The 21,527-nt window shown below is 37.1% G+C and overlaps 1 protein-coding gene across 5 annotated transcripts in view; it reads right to left on the minus strand.

Moving 5' to 3' along the window:
• Nucleotides 1-1,888: 1,888 nt before the first annotated feature.
• CFAP43 (cilia and flagella associated protein 43) overlaps nt 1,889-21,527 on the minus strand; it is a 42,299-nt gene continuing 22,660 nt past the window's right edge. For 3 of the 5 annotated variants that reach the window (XM_072931231.1, XM_030276357.4, XM_072931233.1), the window contains 22 exons: nt 20,217-20,367; nt 19,518-19,586; nt 18,676-18,753; nt 18,095-18,220; nt 17,557-17,661; nt 16,748-16,864; nt 15,869-16,069; nt 14,743-14,949; nt 13,447-13,536; nt 12,648-12,725; nt 11,692-11,817; nt 11,000-11,119; nt 10,810-10,917; nt 9,573-9,659; nt 9,190-9,278; nt 8,619-8,820; nt 7,710-7,822; nt 6,997-7,153; nt 5,916-6,080; nt 3,895-3,975; nt 2,833-2,986; nt 1,889-2,190 (listed from right to left, as the gene is read on the minus strand). In XM_072931231.1, coding sequence (XP_072787332.1) covers nt 2,033-2,190; nt 2,833-2,986; nt 3,895-3,975; nt 5,916-6,080; nt 6,997-7,153; nt 7,710-7,822; nt 8,619-8,820; nt 9,190-9,278; nt 9,573-9,659; nt 10,810-10,917; nt 11,000-11,119; nt 11,692-11,817; nt 12,648-12,725; nt 13,447-13,536; nt 14,743-14,949; nt 15,869-16,069; nt 16,748-16,864; nt 17,557-17,661; nt 18,095-18,220; nt 18,676-18,753; nt 19,518-19,586; nt 20,217-20,367 — 2,782 coding nt within the window. In that variant the 3' untranslated portion in view covers nt 1,889-2,032. Of the gene's footprint in view, nt 2,191-2,832; nt 2,987-3,894; nt 3,976-5,915; nt 6,081-6,996; nt 7,154-7,709; nt 7,924-8,618; nt 8,821-9,189; nt 9,279-9,572; nt 9,660-10,809; nt 10,918-10,999; nt 11,120-11,691; nt 11,818-12,647; nt 12,726-13,446; nt 13,537-14,742; nt 14,950-15,868; nt 16,070-16,747; nt 16,865-17,556; nt 17,662-18,094; nt 18,221-18,675; nt 18,754-19,517; nt 19,587-20,216; nt 20,368-21,527 lie in introns of those variants that run through there. The other 2 variants (XM_072931230.1, XM_072931232.1) reach the window with 2 other exon arrangements.

Here is a 21,527-nt window from a genome sequence, read left to right on the forward strand (position 1 = left end):
CAGGTAGAAAGCAGTCCATTTTTATAATTAGTCTCTGCATGGTTACTTGTACTGAAATAACTCAAATTGTCAATACTTTTCACATTCAGATGGGGAAGAGTTCAGTTTGTTGGTAGATACACCCATTTTACAAATGTCTTCCTGGTGCCAGTCAGCCAGTGAAGGCTAACAACAGCATTTTGCGAGTTTAGTGAAGATAACTGATTTTCATGATGGTCATATTCCAGACCTGAGATAAGATGCTCTCACTGGCTTTAACTCCTGCTGAGGGAAATGTGTCATAATGTAGCTGCTTTCAAGTTCTGGTCTAGACAGTCTCTTCAGAGCTGCTGTCTCATAAGCATTCTGCCACAGCCTGAGGTAATAGAAGGGAAGGCAAGAAAATTGAAACCAGCTTCCTATTCTACTACATCTGAGAGCCAAGGTGTTTTCCCTCTTCAAATAAATAAGAAAAACAAGGCCTTGTTTATTGGGATTGCTTCAAACACAGCATCATAAAGCTGAATAAATCTTTACAATTTCATTTATTCTTCAACAAATGCCTTTTTTGAAAGTTGTTTTTATTTGACTTGAAATTGCTTACTTTTCTCATCATGGTACCTTTTGTTTTTATTTTCCCTGAAATCACTGCTTCTCAAGTGTAACAATACATAAATCTTAATGACTATACAACTCTCCCTGCTAGGAATCTTGTTTTTTTATTGGTTATACCATACCTCTTTTGTTTGCAGTTGCTATAGCCTGTTTCTTTAATAAGGGAGTAATTTCTTAGACAGCTCAAAAGGAAGAAAATCAAAGATCATACAGAATCTCTTAGCCATTGGTTAAGGCTCATTAGACTTCAGCCTGTACCTACAGCTTCCTCTTAATACTGACTCTTGTTGTCCAGAGAGAATTAATTCTTTATTGAGAAAGTCTTTATTGCAAATCACATTTTGAATATTAAAGCACTATTTCTCTGCCTTTTTAGGCATGTGCAAAAAGATGATGGTGCCTGGTGCAGGGGCCAGTTATCTTCCCTGAGGTTGGAACGATGCTGCTTCCTAGGGCAGGTTCAGCAGAAAGACAAACGGTCTTGTAGTAAGTGGGATGTAATTAGAATCCTTACAAATCCCAATTAGAGATGGTAAAGCAAAAAAAAAAGGGATGTACAGGATCACAACTGACATAGTTTTTTCTTACAAATGTAGAATTTTAAGCTAAGGTATCAAAGCTATTGTTGCTCACAATGAAATGGGTTTAGATGTCATGAATTTATGAAAGAAGGATTGACACCACAGAGCAGGGAAATAAAAAGCAGGGAGAATGCCTGAGAAGGTAGATTGGGCTCTAGCCCAGTCACAGGTTTTCACAGGTTCTTTATTTTTCTTAGCTGTTGTTGAAGGAGCTGGCAGGAAAATACACTGCATCTCAGTGTAAAAGGGTGGGAGATGCCAGCATCTATTTCAGGAGGCCAGATGCTTCCAAACCTGGTTTTCCTGGGATTCTGCCCATGGCAGCAGCCACAGCTCCTGCTGGCTGTGGGTGATTGTACCACAATAAGGCACAGCTGCCTTTGGGATGGGGCCAGGTCGCACACATGGTCAGGACAAGCATCCCTGCATCTGCTCAGGAACCTACACCTGTGCCATCACAAAGGTAAATTGCTATGTCAAATCCACAGACATGATGCCAATTCATAGATTTCGTTACAAGGTTCTAAACTGCATATTGCAAATAATGGACATACAAATATACCTGTTCTTCCATCAGTCTACAATTTCTTGTATCCTTTGTTTTCTGTAATGAGCTATATAGTTTATATAATAAAACCAGTAGAAATAAGTCTCATCAACTGAACTATAATGGGGTTAAGACCAGGTGAAAAAATACAAATCAGACAACCATGTATCTTTCAAATGGAAGTTATTTAAAGGAATTACAGAAGAAATAATTTGTGGAAAGAAAAGTTCAGGGAGAAGAATCAGCTGTCAAAACTCTTTTCCCTTATATAAGACCAAGGTGTTATTCATCTGTTATTCATCTCTGATTTTTAAATAATATGGAGTGTTCTTGGATTACAACTTTCAATTTTTGACTGAAGAATTGCAAGCTGTTTTTCCTGTTCCCTTATAAGGTTCCGTAGGTGTTTCTGCTTCAATATCTCTTGGTAACGCTGCCTTGTGATCTTTTCAGAAATATCCCGTGTGTCTGCAGAAAACAAAGTATTAGTGTTAGCCTGTGCTCACAGGGGATGTGTAGTCTATATGGGACCTGTCCTGGTGTTATTCCAATTTCTGTATAAAATAGGCAAGCATTTTAAAAAAGGCTCACATCTGGGCTTAAGAGCCTTTATAGTACTGGATAAAGCAAAATATTTCAAAAAGGCACTGGACATGCTTTCTTTAACTTCTAGAAGGTACCCACTGTGTTGCAAATCTGTAACTGTTTTCCACTAGTGGAAAGATTTCTGTAAGTTTTCCTAATAGCAAATATTCTTAGCTCCACATTACTTCCTCTGTTCTCTTGGAAGGGTGGAAAGAAGCCCATTGAACAGCTCTCAGAAAAAAATGAAAGCATGTTGCCTAATGAAGTTATTAATGACTGTAATAATTTGACTTGAACAGTTCCAGGAATTCAGCTAGCTTTGGTTACAAGAGCCACAAGAGTTTCCAGGTAACTCTTCAGTAACCATGTTAGGTTTTGGCAGGAAGGACTCTGCTCATTGTGCAAATGCATGACAGACAGGCATTCCTTGCCCCTCAGCTAATGGTGGAGAACAGCACTGTCCAGCCTTGGAGTTATTTTCTGAATGTTCTTTGCTTGTGCCTTACAGTGCCTCACTGGACTCACCGGCTGCCTCGAAGATGTGCATCCTTTCTGACACAGAGACAAGCATTTCCTTCAGCTGCAGGCTGAGCTCATAGTTCGCTTGCTCTTTTAGATGGATGCACTTCTTCAGCTCTCTGACTTTTTTCTGATGGTTTTTCACATTCTTCTTGTGCAACTGTCCATTTTGAGATGAATAAAGCACATATATGAGATCATACAAAAACTGTTCAGACAAATTTATGATAAAAAGCTGTAATTTTAAGCACTGTGTTGTAGCTTGATTAACTCTCATGTATGTTGATTTGACTACTAGCACATTGTAAGCTTTACTTTGTAGAGTGTCTTTCACACATGGTATCTCAATTTATGGTGTTCTAATTTAAGGAGCAGCCAAGGAATAAAGAGGTATAGGTCAGGAAGAGAGATATATTAAAGATAAAACTTGAAAGGCAAAGGGAAAAAAGGAAGTCAAGGACAGTTAAGGACATGCTCTTGGCTGCTGGGAGCTGCTGAAGCTGATGGGTGGGCTGTAAATGGACAAGATAAATACTAAAGCTTGGAGAGGAAGAGGAAGTTGATGCCAACTAACACAACTTGGAGAAAATCCAGTGAAATCACTTAAAAAAAGGACAGTCATAATTTGAATGATGAAATACATCAAGTAGCCAGCAAATCAGATTGTTGTGTCTCTTATTTTGAATACAAAGGGAAGGGATACTTTGAACAGGCTGGTGCTCCTGGAGAGAAACATTAAACAGTGAAGACCGAAAGAATACTTCATTAGAAATGGTGGAATGACTTTTACAGGCAGTGCTGAGTAAGAAATGATTAGCAGATCTGCATTCAGATGCTCAGGATAGGAAATTATTTAATTCCAGTAACAGAGCAAGTAGACAGGCTTCATTTCTGCAGCAATCCATGTGTGACTGCTTCCAAACACTAGAGAACTGCTGCTGTAGACAGCACAGCTCAAGTTGAGGAAACTATTGAAAGCCAGATGGACAAACACATGATATATCTATAATTATATCTATAAATATGTGTGTGTGTGTCTCTCAGATGTGGTGGTTCCCTTGAATTTACCTTATCCATGACACCAAGGCTCTGCTCCATCCCTGCTAGATGCTGAGCAATATGGGTTTCATAGTTCTGTACAGTTAGGAACTGAAGAAATAAAACCAGAAAGTATCTTATGCCTGTTCATTCTCAACAATTCCACCCTTCTATGAAGAAAATCATACTATGTGAAACTCAAAACACTGGAATTGTGCAGTGGTAAAGCTTATTAGTGATCATAAATGGACCTTGTAAGGATGTGCTTGGATGCTGTGTGAGCTAGACTGTGCAGCTGTTAAAAAGGATGTTACCTATTATATATTTTTAATGGAAACAAGGCCCAAACAAATATGCTGAGGCTGTCAAAAACCCCAAGCTATGCTTTTGCTTGTAATCTAAGCTAATATAGCTGGAGGCCTAAGACAATCTGTCTTTAGGCTAGAGAGAAAAATTATTATTTTCTGTCTAATGGCTTCCTAATCATTCTTACTTCTTTTATTTTTCTATCTGCATAGTAACTGACATATCAGAGAATTTGTTGATTTTTTTCCTTGAGCACACTGCTATTAAAATACCTCTTTATCAAATGACAAATGGTAAACACCATAATATTTTAAGGATCTATAACAGGCAGTAGACAGGTTTCTGTAGATGTAGATTCATCCTTCCAGAATACTGTCCCACCAAAGTGACAGGCAGAATCCTGTGGACTGTTCTAGTCAGAGGAGGAGAAACAGGAAAGACACAGAAGGAGCTCCTTGTCTACAGGATGAAACTTTTTTGCTCACTGCTTCATTAACAGCCTTCATTCCAAATGATCTCAGGTCCTTGCCCACACACATTTTTCTAAGCTATCTTTCTTTCCATTCCTGTTGTTGGGGTATCTGTTACCTTGTCTTTCCCACTAACCACATATTTCTAATCAAAAAGTGACCTAAGTCAATTCCCTCAGGCATTCAAATTCTGATTAAACTGGTAAATGCCTTTACTTTGGGCAGTTTAACTCTCTCTGAAGGGCAAGAGTTCTGCTCATCAATTTAATGAACTGAGCTAATGGCAACACTGGTGATAAATTTGCCACAAGAATTTTTCAGTGCACTGTCACAACACCTCTTTGGAAGCTGTTCTGGTGATTGGTGTTAGTTATAAAAGTCCTGTGGCTGTGATTCAGACAAGCATTTTGTGGAGCAGCAATACAAATGAAGATTCAGCAAAACATATGTTTTGTATTTTCTTCTAATCCTTTGATTGAATTGCAATATCCTTACCTGCTGTCCAACACTTCCCTTTTCCTCTGTGCTTTATAGCTGTCCCCACTGCTGCATCTCCAGCCTACCCGTCCTTCAACATCCCTTACTCCAAACCTTTATGCCACCCACATCATCACCATATAACCATAAAATTTCCCTACACTCTTCTACATCCCATAATGCAATACCCTCAGGCTTTCCCTACAACCTTCCTTCTTCCTCCTTTCTTCTCCCAGTGGTATGCTTGGCTGTGTCGCACAGCCTTTTCCTCTTTTTCCTGGCCTGCCAGCTGGGTTGTTCAAAGCTGTGTAGGTGCTGACCTGCTGGCCGGCTGCCCCCTCCTGCCTGCCGGGCATGGCAAACGATTCCCGGCTCTGCTCTGGGCCGGCGAATGGCAGCGAAAGGAACACTCCGACTCCGAGTGGAGCACAGCTAAAAAATGTCAGTGCGACACCAGATGGGGGCACCTCAGACCTTCCTCTTGGAAAGGACTGCTCGATTTAAGAGATTTGTTCCTTGTGGCTGCAAAGTTCTGATTCCTTATTCAATGCCAATTTTGAAACACTAAGAGTTAGGACTAACTTTGCCTTAATTTACACAGTAACATCCCAAAGAATTTCATCACTCCTCAATCTCATGAGGAAGACTTCCCTTTCAAAGATGAATTGTTAGCCTCTTAGGAATCACGTTTCTCTGGTAATAAGAGATTTATGAGGCATAAATATAAACTATCTTTCTTACAGGTATAGGCAGCATAATTTTCTGCAGTTAAAATATAAATCAGAAAAAGCAACTCACTAGCTGGCAATCTTTTGAAATAGGTAGGATTACAATATCTCGAGCCTTCTCTTTCAGATCTTGTATCTGCATCTTCATTTTCTTGTGTTCCCATTCCAGCTGTATTATCCCTTTAGAGAAGTCTTTAAATTCTACCATGGCAGTAATTTTTTTTTCTCCTTGAGCCTAAAAAAAATAGATCAATCTTAATTAACACACTTTACAGATTATGGAATAATTGTTTGCAACAAGATGGGCAAGTTTCCAAAGTCATAATTTTAGTCAATTAAACATGCCATACTGCATGCCTCTTTCCAGACTTTGCTCCAGATGGTTATCTTTTGAGGAAGTTAATTCTCTTTTATGCTCTGTGTCACAGCCTTAGATCATAGAAATAGATGAAGAAAATGAAAACTAAGCTCTTCATCTATCTATCTATCTATCTATCTATCTATCTATCTATCTATCTATCTATCTATCTATCTATCTATCTATATCTTTTATAAGAATGGAAAGGCATTTTAGGTCTACAAAACATAAGCTTGCTCTGTTTAAGGTATTTTGCATATGTTACTGAAGGCTTTGTGCAGCAGCAGTAAAAGACAATTTTTGTATAGCTAGAATGCCTTAAAAAAGAACATTTCATGAGGGTATGAAAAACTGTTTTAAGTATCATCACCAAATCCACCTTACATAAAAAATATTAATTTTTAAATTTAATATAAGCTACTATTTGAATGCTTCTTAACATAACTGTAAGTTTACACTCCACCCCCCCACCAGGGAATTTTTGGACTGGTGCCCATGATATTAGCATTTTCTAGTTACAATGTATGTGTAAGTGATGGTGTGCCTAAAGACTGTCACCATTTCATTGATCTGAATTGTATTGATCAAACATCAAGAAAGCAGTCTGCACTGCAATCTCTACATCATGAGAAGAGACATTAGAGAATGCTTAATAGCTTCTAGATTACAATTGAGCCTGCTGGTGTGTTGTAATGAATTGAAACTAGATGTCAGACTGGAGAAAAAGCTGAGCCCCTGAAGGAAAATACATTTGTTTAGAAAGCTTAAATTTCCTCTAGATAATGTAAATTACCGCAAGAGCACAATTCAGTTCTTCAACAACCCTCCTATCAATGAGAATAGCATCACTGTACTCTGGGATCTGAGTACTTCCCAATTCCACCTGTCCTTGTTTCAGCAAAAACTGGACAGTCAAATTCTGCTGAAGCTTCATCTTCTCCTCCTTCAGCCTAAGATGGCAGAAAACAAAAACAGCATTTAGTGATTTCAACAGGATTATAAAAATCCTCCCATGATTCTCAATGTTTATATTTATTATTGGTAGGTGGTATGATCATGTAGGGCTTAATCTTTGACAGACTCTGTCTTCTGTTTGCTGCTAAAATGACTACAAAATCTGAAACTTATGGGGTATACATATATATATATACACACAAAAAAAGTTTTCAAGCACTGGATTCAGTTTAACATACACTAGCAATGTTCTGGGGAAAATGTTATTAATGAAATGAAATCTTAATATCAATTGGAAACAAAACAGAAGAGACTTCCAGCCAGGGCCCATTTTCCTGAATATTTACTTTGGAATTTATTCTAGAATGATAATCAAAGTGAAAATTATGTTATGTAGATGAAAAAAAATGAAATATTGCAGGTCCAAGCAGCAACGAAACCTAGATAAAAGAGTGCAGGAGAAAAGAGGTGTATAATTTTGTTTGTAAATTTTGGTTGTGTGTTAGTGGAGTATTAAAAGTCAGCTGAACATAGGAAAAGACACAAAATTACCAAATGAGTTCTTGGAAAGTGCTCTCTAATTCTGACTTCATCTTGTCATTTTCATCTGTTCTTCTCTGGAGACAGGCCTGCATCTCTGCCAGTGCTAGGGCCTTCCATTTCACCTAGGCAAGCAACACTGTGACATTCCCAACTCTTTCAACTTTGTCAGTATGTCAGGGCAAGCTTCTTCAAGGACAGAGAAGCAAAGGTCTTAAGAAGATATCTGTATATATAAATAAGCAGCCCAGTATTTTGAGAATCTCAGTACAGCATATCAGACATAAAGGTTACAATCCTTATACTCTGCTCAGGAAATTATTTGTTTATATATGAATAGTTTATTCATGTGAAGGGACATAATATTTGCTTCTCTTTTGGTCAAATTTCATGTATATCTGTCTCTGGATAATTCAGATTTATTCATTCATGCTTTTGTAATGAACAAATACATCTCCAGAACCACCTTTTGTTCAGAACTGCTCTTTATAGTCTAGAAAAACATTGGAATGCATTGGTGCAAATGTAGAATGCTTATGGGAGAGGATGACTTCAACAGATAATGGGAATTATCTTATAGATTTTTTTCGTATGGATAGGGAAAAGGAAAATTATATATATTTTTTTTCAATGAAAAGATAAAAATAATATCTAATCATATCAAAGTCACAACCATTCTGATCAAATGCATCCATATTAATATGTTATTTTTTCCTCTGAAGAGCTACAGCTAGGACTAGAGAACAGGTTCACCTCTTATTCTGAATTGAATGTAGCCAGAACAAACTTTCAAAGGCCAATGGAGTATCTATATCCTGCATTGTTATTTCACCACTAGCTTGACCCTACATGAGAACTTCACTAAAGTTTAAAACTCAAAAATATCAAGAAGTATATGGGCAAATAAAGAATTTTACATACCAGCTCCTCACTCTCCATTTTATTTCGTCTAGCTAGACAAAAATGTTTCCATAGAGACTGGTCTAAGCCACTAGGCATGTGCTCAGGACTATCCAGTTCATCCATGGCTTTCATTAAATGGGAAAGTGCATCTTGGTAATCCTCAGGTGATCCCTTCACATAGGGGTTAGCTGTGTCAAGGAGGGTTTCTGTCCTTGAGGTCCTAGAGCACACACACAGCATAGATAGGATGTACTTTGTATTTTCTCTTGCATAGAAGAAGGTCACAAAAAACCAAGAACATTTCATACTCTCAATCTCTTGCAAAAAGCAAATAGATAGGACTGTACAAAATCAGAATATTGTCTTGGAACCTGATGATTGTTTAGATTGCATTTAAAATAGATTTTGTGGAGTGGAAAAGGAAATGTATATTAAAAATAGCAATTGTTAGTGTGATGGGAAATTAGTTGTTGTTAACTATCCAATAAAAAACAGGCAATATAATTTAGACTATTAGAATAAATAGTATTCTCATTCTTGACTCAGAAGAACTATTAGTATTTAAACAATGGAATTTGAGGGATCTTACTCTGGTCGGTGTTTGTAAAGTTGTAAAAGCTCCTCAAAGAGATTGCCAGGTATATGAGCAAACTGCTTCATAAAACCATGTTCCAGGCTCTGGGAGTGGGAAGAAAGCTTTATTGTTATCACAATATCATTTTTTAAAAAAGCATCAACCTGCCTATATCTTAGAAATACAGGATACAGCGCTTAAGCAAGTGCTCCCAATCATCACAGGAATCTGCACTATTTCATAAATTCTTCTATGCAGACACTGTCCTTTACTGCCTAATTGCATTGATCAGTGAGTTGGCCAGAACTCTTGCTTACAGATCAGCACATTCTTCTCATTACGAAGATACAACATTAGCTTTTAACTTCTGTAACTCCTAGTGTTTTTAAAAGTCTCACCTTCTCTTCCTGTAATGCATCTGTATAGGGGCCTCTGTAAGCCTCAACACCATATTTTGTAGTCAGGATTTTCCTTGCACCCTTGACCTAGAGTAAAACCAAGAGATTTCAGGAATGAAAAATCCAGCAGAAGCAGTGAATGGCTATTCACATACAGTGATGAAGCTCACATCTTCCTATTTTTAGAGACAACCTTGTGAGCTATTTTAAGTAACCATGTAGTAGTGCTTTCTTCAGGGGTCACTTGTAGGTACTGCTAGAAGATGAAGAGCTGTGAAATGAAACAAACCTGCTGCTTAAGAATGTAACAAATTTGTGTAAGAAATGCTTACAAGCCTTTTGAAACATTGAATGTAACATATGTTGATACTTTTTTTCCTATGGAGATTTCTTTTTACTTTTTATGTCATCTCAGGTAAGCAGAGTCAAAAAATCTCAGATGTTGTTCAGTGGAGAGTTCTTAACTTTAGAATGCAATTTCTCCAATGTCATGGCAGAGTTCTGCTATGTGTCAGGATAATAAAGTCATGTTTTATAGAGGTTGTTAAATGCTAATACTCTGCTGGGGTTGTATTTGACGGTTTCCATGGACCAAAAGTTGTACCAATGGGACCATTTGGAAAATGAAGGAAAAAGAAAAAAATGAAAATTGCAAACTGGTATTCACTTGGCCTCAGATAGCTTTAAAACTAGTCCAGCTAATTCAGTGGTGGGGGCTAGATGCCTGTTTGGAATTTCTCCCTGGCAGCTCCAAACACACACAGGCTGAGCAGGAGATCTGACATGTGGAAGCAGCAGTATATTTATTAGCTGTGGGCTCATGAACAGCTCCATGAAGACAAAGTGGGCAAATGGGATAATATTGTCCCAAAAACCAAAACCAACCTGCAGACTACCACAGTAAGAGACTTGCATTGAAACCTAAACCTGCTACTGTACTTTCAGCTTGATGCCAGGTACAAAAGAATATTATATGTAGCAAAGAAATAGCAGCATGCCATTCTGAATGTATGAAGTTTTACCAAAGCTCCAGATGAACTGAGTACCTATCAAGAAAACCAGAGGTATTTATAATGTATGTCACCTGTAGAAATTGAAAAAAAAAAAAAAAAGACCCTGTAAATGGTTAAAAAGTCCTTTATGGCAAGATTTTGGCTTGGAAAGTGCAGACTTCATATGAAAATGTACTGTAAACATTACATTACTCCTAACAACAGAATTCCAAATGACAACTTACTTTTTCTTTCTTCTTTTTCATAAGGAATTTATGAAGTCCAGCTTCTCTGGTGTCCAACTCTTCATCCAACAGTAAAGCATAAATGAGATTGACTATTTTGAGTTCCTCCTGTGAAATGATTGTAATAAAAAAAAGTTAACATTTCTGCTGCACAGAAGCAGAGATGAAAAATTAATGCTTATTGCAATACCTGGTAGATGACCATCTGTGATTTCAGTTTCTTTTCAGAGAGTTTGCAGACAATATCATCAAAATTTTGTGTTGTTTCCTTGATGGAAGCTTCAAGTTTGTTCCATTCATTTCTCAGAAACTGGGGAAGGGAAGGACATGAGCAGCAATATTACATCTGGAGGAAGAGGTAATTTTTTATGTCTCTCTCAAAAAATATATCTATATATATGAGATGATAGAAAATGCACAATATAGAAATGTATTATTCAGCCAAAAGGCTACAGAAATTACTTGTTTGGAAACAAAGTTCTGGCAGGTACAAAGTTATGTTGTTCCAATACCACTTTGAAGAATAAATATAATTTTATTATTTGTGTTTGGCATCAGCAGCTCTGGGAGTGAACCTGAAAAACACATTTTAGAAATACTGGTACATTTGTGAAGGAAAGTTACCTTCTTAGGATATCACAACTCTTAAAAGTTTTTGCCCATAGTAATTGTTAGAAGTGGAGACTGCCTAATTCTGTCTAAGGTAAGATTTATTTAATATGCCACATGATCTTTGATGATCATTTATTCTTAGTTTATCCTATTTATTAGTATTAGTATCCTATTTATTAGTATTTTTAGAAGTTGCTTCTGAGAAAGATTGGAAATTTTGGTCATGAGCACTGTGAACAAACCCACATCATTTTCCTCATTTTAATTTACCTGTCTATACTCTTCTTTTTCTTCATTCAGTTCATTGACTTTTTTCTCATATTCTTCAAATACTTTAGTTTCTTCTTCAGTCCAAAGATCCTCAGGTCTGGATATAAAATCAGGAGGAGGAATATCCTGGAAGTATTGAAGAATAATATGCTTAAAAAGCAATATGAAGTCTACATCAGCATACTAACAAATGACAGCATGCACTAAATTTAACAAAAGGTATTTCTTAGTAAGATACAAGCTTTAAGTCAAAGTAACATATATATTCTGTTGCTTTGGTTTGTTTCTTGCACCAGTAATTTTAGTGTATATATATATATATATATATATATATATATATAGACTCACTGGCTTACAGGAATTCACTACTGGATCTTGCAAAATACAAGAATTTGGTACTCAAATACTACTGTCAGTATAAGATACACCAAATTTTCTGTTTCAGAATGCCAATGCTTACTCCATGCTAACATAAGCTTCTATATGGAGTCCTAATTTTCCAAAACAGATTGATTTCAGAGGAGTGCTTGTGTCTGCCCTACCCTTGTTTTGTGGCACTCCTTGACATCCTTTCCTTCCTCTACTGCTGCACTATCTATATTTGGTGAGTTAAATAAAACACAGTGTTTTTCTGTAAGATCACAGCAATGGATGATTGACCCTTCCCCCAGCAATATAGTTGTTATAATGGTAATAGATGTACATTAAATAGATGATGTTCCTACAGTATTCCACTGTGGTAGGAACAGGTGTTGACAGGTAATTCTACACAGGCAGTAGAATCTTGTGGTCTGTTTTTGTGTATGCTCTCTTATGGAGTCTCTCTGGTCATAATGCAATTCTACAGTTCCCCAGCTTTCTTTGGTCACTGAGATTGGAGATTTTTGCTGGTTGAATTTCACATTGCCAGAAGAGCCCACAGGTTTCCTAAAGGACATGGCAGAAACACATCTCACCATTTTCAAAACGTCTTCCCTCCTGATTTCCAGCACTCCACCCATCATGTCATCAAGAGCGCGCTGTCTTTCATCGTCCTGGGAAGAACCACAAAAAATACTTGAAAGTACAAAAGGAAGTGTAGCAATTGCAAGTTTTAGGGATTATAACAGTGTTTACCTCTATATTATTCAGTTGTAAAAGCAGATTGATGCTTTTTGGGGATGTGTGTGAAACATGCCAAAAGTTTCATTTTTTTCTAGTAAACAGGTACTCATACACCAAATAACTTACAAAAACTGCCATTTTGGAAAGAACACAGGCATAGGTTACTCCTGGCCAACTGATAAGCTATGACGAAGGAAGTTGTAATTGTGCATCTTTTTTGGGGCCAGAACCATCTTAGTTTTTTTACAGATGCATTTTAAAGCCAGAGGAAAGCACTACAGTCTTCTAGTCAGAACCATGGAGAACAGAGGCTGCTGAACCAACAAACACATATCAAGCAAAAAGATCTTGATTGAGGAGTAGCATGAATTTGGGCATGTATCTAGTTTCCAGCCACCTGATATGGTGCCTATATTTTAAATTGCCCCTAAGCACATGTTTAAAAACTTTGAGTCTAACACTCTATCTTTCCTCCCCACCAGCTATGTAGTTCTGATTGTAAACAGTAATAAGAAGGAAAAGGCACATATCATCATTACCTACCAGTTTAGATTTATTCTCCCATACTACATTACTGGAATGTTTCAGTGCTGCAATAATTAAAAAAGCCTGAACAGAGACAATGGCTTGTAAAAGGGATTCCTTAATTACCGTAGCAGCAAGGCGTCTTTCCATTTCAAGCTTAGCCAGCAATTCTGCCTGCTCTTTCTCCTCTTGAGTCATGTATTTCTCAGCTTTAATCTGAAGGCAGAAAATGAAGTTTGTATCAGGGTTCTTTTCTCCAAACGTGATCACAAGGACTAAGAACCTTTAGAAAAATGGTGGCCCTGGTTTTGGCTGGGATGGAGTTAATTTTTTTCCAAGTAGCTCGTGTACAGTGCATCCCACAGCCTGGAGGTAGTGGTGAGCACTTGTTTGTTGTTTTTCATTTGCATCAGTTGGTTTTTTGGGTTTTATTTCTTTATCTTTTCATTATTTTCCTCTTAATTGCATCTGTGAATATGTTTTAATTGCATTAATTACATTATGATTATAATTTTTGTGGTTATTATTATATTTTATTTCAGTTATTATATTTTATTTCAGTTTCATAACTGAAATAAAAATATAATAATAACTACAAAATAAAAACTCAACCCATGAGTTTTCTCACTTTTATTCTTCCAATTGTTTCCCTCACCCTGGAGAGAAGAGGCAGGGAGTGAGCAGCTGTGTGGTGCATAGTTGCTGACTGGGGTTAAACCATGACAATGGTGTAATACAAATTCTCAGTGCTTGCTATATTTCTGCTCTGTGACAATAATCCTCAAGTTTAAAATTCTCCTTTTGAACAGCAACAGAAACTACATTTAAATATCCTAAAATATAAACCACCATCACTTTTGTTGCTATTAGCTGTGTTTTGTATATGCCTTCTCTTACAGTGGGAAAACATGGTGAGAGAGCAAGGAAAAATGGGAAAAGATTGACCACGTGAGCAGATAAGATCAGTGGAATATATTGCATAAGAAGTATGGTGTTTCTTTGTAAATAATTAATTGAATTTATAAGTACATTACTAAGTATGCTCTAATACTTAGATTTTTAATTTAAAACTACTGTGTTTCAAAATGGCACTCAGAGAAAACAGAGAAACTCTTAACTATGGAAACAATTCCTGAAAACCCAGTTTGAATGTCAGGAACAAAGAGCCTATATAATTTATGGGCATTTTGAAAACTTTTAACAGCAATAAATTAAGTTTGTATACATTTTTCATTTCAGATTGACTTATTAAGGCTTTTCTCCCTAAAAAGGAAAGGGAAGAAAATTAGCCAAAAAGATGATTTTAAGTATACAGACACATCTGCTTGTAGGTTTTTCAGTACTGACACAATGTCTGGAAATGACAAGAATTAGAAAGCTGGGTTTGAATGGGTCAAATACAAAGATGCATTTTTCAGACACCTCTGAATCCTGAACGGTGAGCGCTCGCTCCGGCATCTCATCATCTGTGAGGACTGGCTCCCACAATTCCACCTGAAGTTCAAGCTGTTCCAAGATTTCTTGGATCTTCAGGTTTCTTTCTTTCACTCGTGCTATCTCCTGCTCCTTTTTTTGTACTACTATGTCAAATTCTTCATTGAAAGCAGTTTTCACTTTGTAAATGACATCCTGGAATACCAAAAAAGGAAATAGCAGTACTGGTCAGGTCACATCCATCCATATTTATATTCTGCTCCTCAAGGCATCAGAATCATGAATGTGTATATTTGTGTGTGTGACAAGGAGATAAACTGGTAAAACCTTTTTGTGAAAATTGTAAGCATTGAGTTCAAGTTTGTTAAATGGACTTAGGCAAATGATCTCTTTTTTTCTTCTTTTTCCCCTAGAAATTTTTATTCATTTTCTTCTGCACATTTGGCACTTAAGAAAGAGTCTGAAAGAAATATGCTGCTGCCAAATCTAGATAAAAAAATTAGGCTGTCTTCTATTTGCTTTTTTTTTGGCCCTTTTCAGCTGAAAGAAGGAGGAGCTTCAAAGAAAAAAACATGACCTGTAAATCTACAGACTGTAAATCACAGGTGCAAGGAGGCAGAGCAAAGGATATACTTTCCTGATGCAACCTGCAGTTTCAATATGCTTCCATGAAAGTAAAATGTGCCCACTAAACAAACAAACATTGGGAACTGACTTTTTAAGAACACCTCAAACCTTATAATCATCTAAAAAAAACATGTATTCTTAGTGGATAAATTCTTCTTTTAGCATAAAGAATTGATCTCAACAAAGAAAAGTAGAACTTTAAAGAGGGTAAGGCATAGGTATCTCTTCCTGTGTCAATTTACTAAAATGCATCATGAAAAGGATACTGATACTCTGAAATTGGATAACCAATTTAATGAAATATTTTTCTTCCACACCCAAGCTGGCAAAGCCACAGCACTAAGTGCATTTATCAGCTTTTGTCTCAGTTACTCAGACTCATTGTTTAGTGTCAGTATGTCCAAAATCTAACAGTGGCTGTGACTGGTGTAAAAACCAACTGACACAAGAGTGTCACTGCAGCAGGACAGATTTCAGAAGATATCACCTTCAATAATATTGTCTGATTGAGTTTCTGCTCCTTTGTGTGCAAGTCACATTGGTGGTATAGGATAGATGTGTCCCCACCATACTGAGAGCTCAGGCTTCCATTTAGGCAGAGAGATGCACCATCAACAGTCACTTCTGCTGCCTTCTCTCTTTCTTCCTCAGATAAAGCCATCTCAGAGTCAAGATTTTTCTTCTGAGCCTGCATATCAGAAAAATGGCAACTGTGTTAAGTTTGTACATGATCCAGTGGCACACAATGAAGAAAATTCTAGAGATTTTATTCTTCAATTAACTCACTGATCAAAATAATACAAGTTGAAACTATCAAGTTGATATAATATAATAAAATAATACATGTTGAAATAATACAAGTTGAAATATCTGGAATATTGGGTCCATTTTTAGGTTCCTTAGTACAACACTGGGAATACTGAACTAAGTCCAGTGATAGGGCACTAATATCAGTAAAGATTTTAAACATTTTATATGTGAGGACAGACTGAAAGAACTGGAATTGTTTACCCTCAGGAGGGAGAAGGCTTGGTGGGGTTCTTTCTCCTGTGAGGGTTGTCAAACATGAGAAAAGGTAGCCCAGAGAGCTTATGGATTCTTTCACCATGGAGATATTCCCAGCCTCACTGGACATAGCCCTGAGTTAATGCTCTAGGAATGTTGGACTAGATAACTTCCAAAGGGCTCTTCTAACTTCAGCTATTCTGTGATTATTTAAGACTAATACATTTTTATTTAACAGGATTTCACCTATATTTATGTTGTAAATTTTTTTGGCCAACTTCTAGAGCAAGGAAATGGGCATTAGGAATGTAACTAGATAAATAAGTGATAAGATGCCAGCTCAGAAGATCATGATCTGTACCTGAAGATCAGCTGTCTCAGCCTGCTTTAACCGGAGAACTTTCTTCAAAGTTTCCAGCTCTTCTTTACTGCGTTCCTTCAGTGGGTAATTCCTCACTTCACAATCCATATGGAAGCACTGCTCAAATTTAAAATAAAAAAACCCAAAGGAAGAAGTCCTTCATAATGCTTCTATCAGTTCATTTGTTCAATACCTGAATGCTAAGCAATTACAGACTGCTTCAAATCAGGAATAAAACTGAGGATCAATTAGTACAATGTATTAAATACAGTTTTAAAAAATAATCCATGGGTGTGGGCTCTTTATTCATCTTTATCCAGAGAATTAAACCAGAACTAGTTTGTTTGGGTTTTTTTGTGACTTGGTCTTTCACTACCCTTGGCATAATTCAATATCATCAGTTTGACTCATCTCCCTCTTTAAAATAGGCAAAGCCAGGGTTTTGCCATTATGTACTCTATAAATGGCATATTTAACCAGGGTTAAATATGCCATTATGTAGAAGAATTCATATGGACTGACAAAGAAAAATAGTATTTACTTCTCCTTTTAGCAATACTGTGTAAATATATTGTCTGAGATCAAGGAATTAAAGAGTTCCCTATTTGCTTATCAACTCTATTTTCCACTTTAGAAGGTAAAATCCACCAAGCTCAGACAAAATTAACAGAATAAAAGATTTCCCTGAGCCTTGAGAAGAAGTAAAGTTTTTCCCACACCATAAGCAAATCAGAAACGTGTTATTTTGTCTCTGTACCTTAAAGTATAAATAAATTATTGCAGAAAATGTCTTAGAAAGCAGAGGTTACCTTAACTGCACGTTCTTTTACACACAAGTCATCCCAGCACTTATATTTAATTAAATCCTGCAAATAGCAGTGGTATAAAATCTCCATCTCAAGCTCCCTCCTCGCCTTTCAAGACAAAGAAAACAGGATGTGGTACAAAGTAACAAGATATGAACAATTTGCATTAAGTTACTGAAAGAAGACTAACAAATTAAATGAATTATCAGTATTTCATCATCTTAATCTGTCACTGCTATCTTCTCCAAAAACTATCTGCATAGTATTGAAAGCATAATTTTCTATGAGAAAAAAAGGCATTCTAGACCTTAAGCAAAAATCCCAAGGCCACAGTGTGAGATTTACAGTTTCTGGAATAAATCATATTCCAATTTGCCTTGTCTGCCTCAGCAGTTTCACCTGCTTCAAAAAGTGACTTTAAATACTTTTCTGTTTTTCTGCTTCTCAGCAGTGAACAGTAACTTTGAGCTAATCCTGTGTTATTTAATAACTTTTCTCCTTTCCACTGACAGTTTTAAAATGTTCCCCCATTCTGCCATACCCTGGCCACATCTTCTTCAGCTGCTTCTTGTACTTGTTCCTGTTCTTTTAAATCCAGGTTGAACTCCGAGTGCTCGAGTTTCTCAATGTCTGGCACCTGCTCATTTTCATGCATCATTTTCTGAATCTGTTTTTTTTTTTTTAAATATAAGGAATAAAAAGTAATTTGAATGTGAATAGAGGAAATGCTATTTTAAACACTATAAAACTTGGTATCAGAAAATGATTTTAATTACCTGCAATTTTAATTGCCTTATGGGAAGAAAGAGAAGGAAAAGGAGAGGACGATCTATTTTATAATGGAAGGTTGTTAGACAGGCAGAAATTAGCTTGCTGAGGGGACAGAGAGTTCAAGGTATGAGGGTGGTACAAAATATTCATTTGAAGCAAAGGAAAATGAGAAGCAGACAGTAGCTCCTGGCAGTTTCAGCATTGGTCCCTGAAGAGGCACATCTCTTTAATGCCTGTCTGCCTAGAGTTTATGACAAAAATGTAACTGAGCACTCCAGCTCACAACCATAAAAGAAGTGTTCTTGTAAACAAAACTGGGAAGCTGAGCCATTACCCTTGTAAGAAACTCACAGTTTCACGCAGCTTTTTAATTCCCATTTGCAGCTCTTCCTTCTGGTTAGCAAACCTCTGAGTCTCTTCTCTCATAACCTGACATACAACAAATGCATTGTTGAAAGGCAAAAAAAAAAAGGTTAGAGAAAAAAAATACCGAAGTAATCTAAAGGAACATTATCTGTACAGAAAATAAAATGCCAGAGGGGTTAATAAGTGAAACAGACACAATCCTAATTCAAGAAGATGATCCTTAGAATTGCACAAGAAAAAAGAGATTTTAGAGCCAGGCCACATTGTAAACTGATTGTACAGCAACAGTTCTTGAAAAATGAAAATACTACAGAAAAATGTAATTACAAGTGTAATGCTTACAGACACATTGAACTGCATAAAGCCTACTCCCAGAATTTTTTAGTCCTTAGATTTTTCATTGTTGAAAATTTTAATTGTTTTCGTTTTTCACTGAGTAACCTTCTTGGTTTCTGGCAATAATTTTCCTGACAACTTTTCTCATATATAATATAAAAAGTCTTTTAAGTTTCTAAAATAAGTGAATTTGTCAGGCTTTTTTTCCCCCTTGTTTTTCTTTGGGTTTTTTTTTTTTTTTTTTTGGTATATTCCTGGTATAGAAGTGTTCTTCTGGTCTTCAGAGCTCCTATTATGCTAGGCACTTTCTCTGATATGTTTATAACCTTGGCCTAGAATTTCTAAGTCTATATTGCAATGCTTAAAGAAAGGGCCAATTGTGAGAAAAGCTTTTGAAACTAGATCTGTTTACAGAAAATACTTTGGTACCCCAGGTGACTAATGACCTTTGAAAACTCTGGCTTTGATTAATACTTATTTTATGAAAGTACCTTCTGTATTTTCTGGCCTATCCATGTCATGTCATCAGTATTTGTGACGTTTCCATCTTCTTCTGTCACCTGTACATTAAAAGATTTCAGTGGTGCCTCCTGATGTTTCTATTAAGGATATAAACATCTAGCTCAGGTACTTAGAGAGCAAGTGAAAAAAAGATGGAAATGAAAGACAATGTGGATTCCCGCTAGAAACACCACCACCACCACCCAATTAGAGAGTGTTACAATTCTGCTGCCTAATTAGTCCCCAGATCTGATCCTGCAAACCCTTGCTATTATACAAAGCTTTTGACTCAAATGATTGACTGGACTAATCTCTGTAACCACTGTTTTGATTGATTTTAATGCAAAAACATCAATTAATAACACCAAATGTATAGCAGTAACATCACACTGGGAAGGACACATAACTTCACATGAGGAGAAACTGACTTTCACAGAGTTTTCTGTGTCTGAGGAAACCAAGTGAAACTGAAGATGTGAATGTCATCTTCACATAAATATCCTATTTCTTTGATAGTACTCTTCCACAAATTACTGTTTAAGCATATTCAGCCTATCCTCAGGGATGCTCTTCCACTTTAACAAAAGGATCAGAGTATTAAGGACAATTTTTATCATGTAAAATTTTAGGATAATGATGAAACTATTTTTTCCCCATAAAAATAAAGAAAGCACTTTAAATTTCTTTACTGGAGGTGATTTTGATGTGCATTCTGGGTCAAACTTCCATTCTGCCATAGATTTTAAAACAGAGTTTTCATCTGAAGCAGACTTGTTCAGTATATCACGTAGAGATTGCCAGTAAAGAGCAGCTTCCTCAATTTCAGTTTCCTTTATCTCCCTGGTAAACAGAAAGGGAACTGATATATTTTTCGTGTACTATGGAAAAGTACAAAACATTAAATATTCTTTATAACACAATTATTAACTTGTTAAAAATGCAAATTCAATATTATTTTTGAGTTCTAGAATTACATAACTAAGTGAACTCTCCACAGAAGTAAAAATTCTGAAAGATGGATTACCCATAGAAATACTGCTCTGACAGAGTTATCTTTATAAATCTACCTGAACACTTATTTTCCTGCAGAAAAGCTCTACTTTCAGGTGTCTCTTATTCCTAATGTCTGCTAAGAGCTTTCTACAGCCACAGTAGAATTTCCATAAAAGCTGTGATGTCCCCTTTTTGCTGAGCTAAAACAGTATCTCAGGAGATTACATCCCTTCCATCCCCAGAGAGCCCTTTCCAGAGCTGATTAGAGAATGATAAGAGGTATCAGGTAATGACATTTACCAAGTCCAAGTGCCAGGTCCTGCATTTTGGCCACAATAACCCCTGCAGCATTATAGGCTAGGGACAGTGCAGCTGGGCAGTGCCCAGGCAGAAAGGGACCTGGGGGTACTGATGGACAGCAGGCTGGACATGAGCCAGCAGTGTGCCCTGGTGGCCAAGAAGGCCAAGGGCATCCTGGCTTGAATCAGGAATAGTGTGGCCAGCAGGAGCAGGGAGGTCATTCTGCCCCTGTACTCGGCACTGGTGAGGCCACACCTGCAGTGCTGTGCCCAGGTCTGGGCCCCTCCTCAGCAGGAATGACATTGAGGGGCTGCATCCAGAGAAGGCAACAAGGCTGCTGAGGGGTTTGGAACACAAACCCTGTGAGGAACAGCTGAGGGAGCCGGGAGTGTTTAGCCTGGAGGAAAGGAGACTTGGGGGTGACCTTATCACTCTCTGCAACTCGCTGAAAGGTGGTTGTGGTCAGGTGGGTTGGGCTCTTTCTCCAAGCAGCAACTGACAGAACCATGGGACACAGCCTTAAGCTGCATCAAGGAAAATATAGATTGGATATTAGGAAAAGGTTTTTTACAGAAAGGGTGATAAAGTTCTGGAATGGCCTGCCTGGGGAGGTGGTGGAGTCAGCATCCCTGGATGTGTTTAAAAAAAGACTGGTGCCATGGTTTAGTTGAGGTGTTAGGGTTATGGGTTGGACTTGATGATCTTGA

This window comes from Taeniopygia guttata, chromosome 6, assembly GCF_048771995.1.
Source record: "Taeniopygia guttata chromosome 6, bTaeGut7.mat, whole genome shotgun sequence".
NCBI lineage: Eukaryota > Metazoa > Chordata > Aves > Passeriformes > Estrildidae > Taeniopygia > Taeniopygia guttata.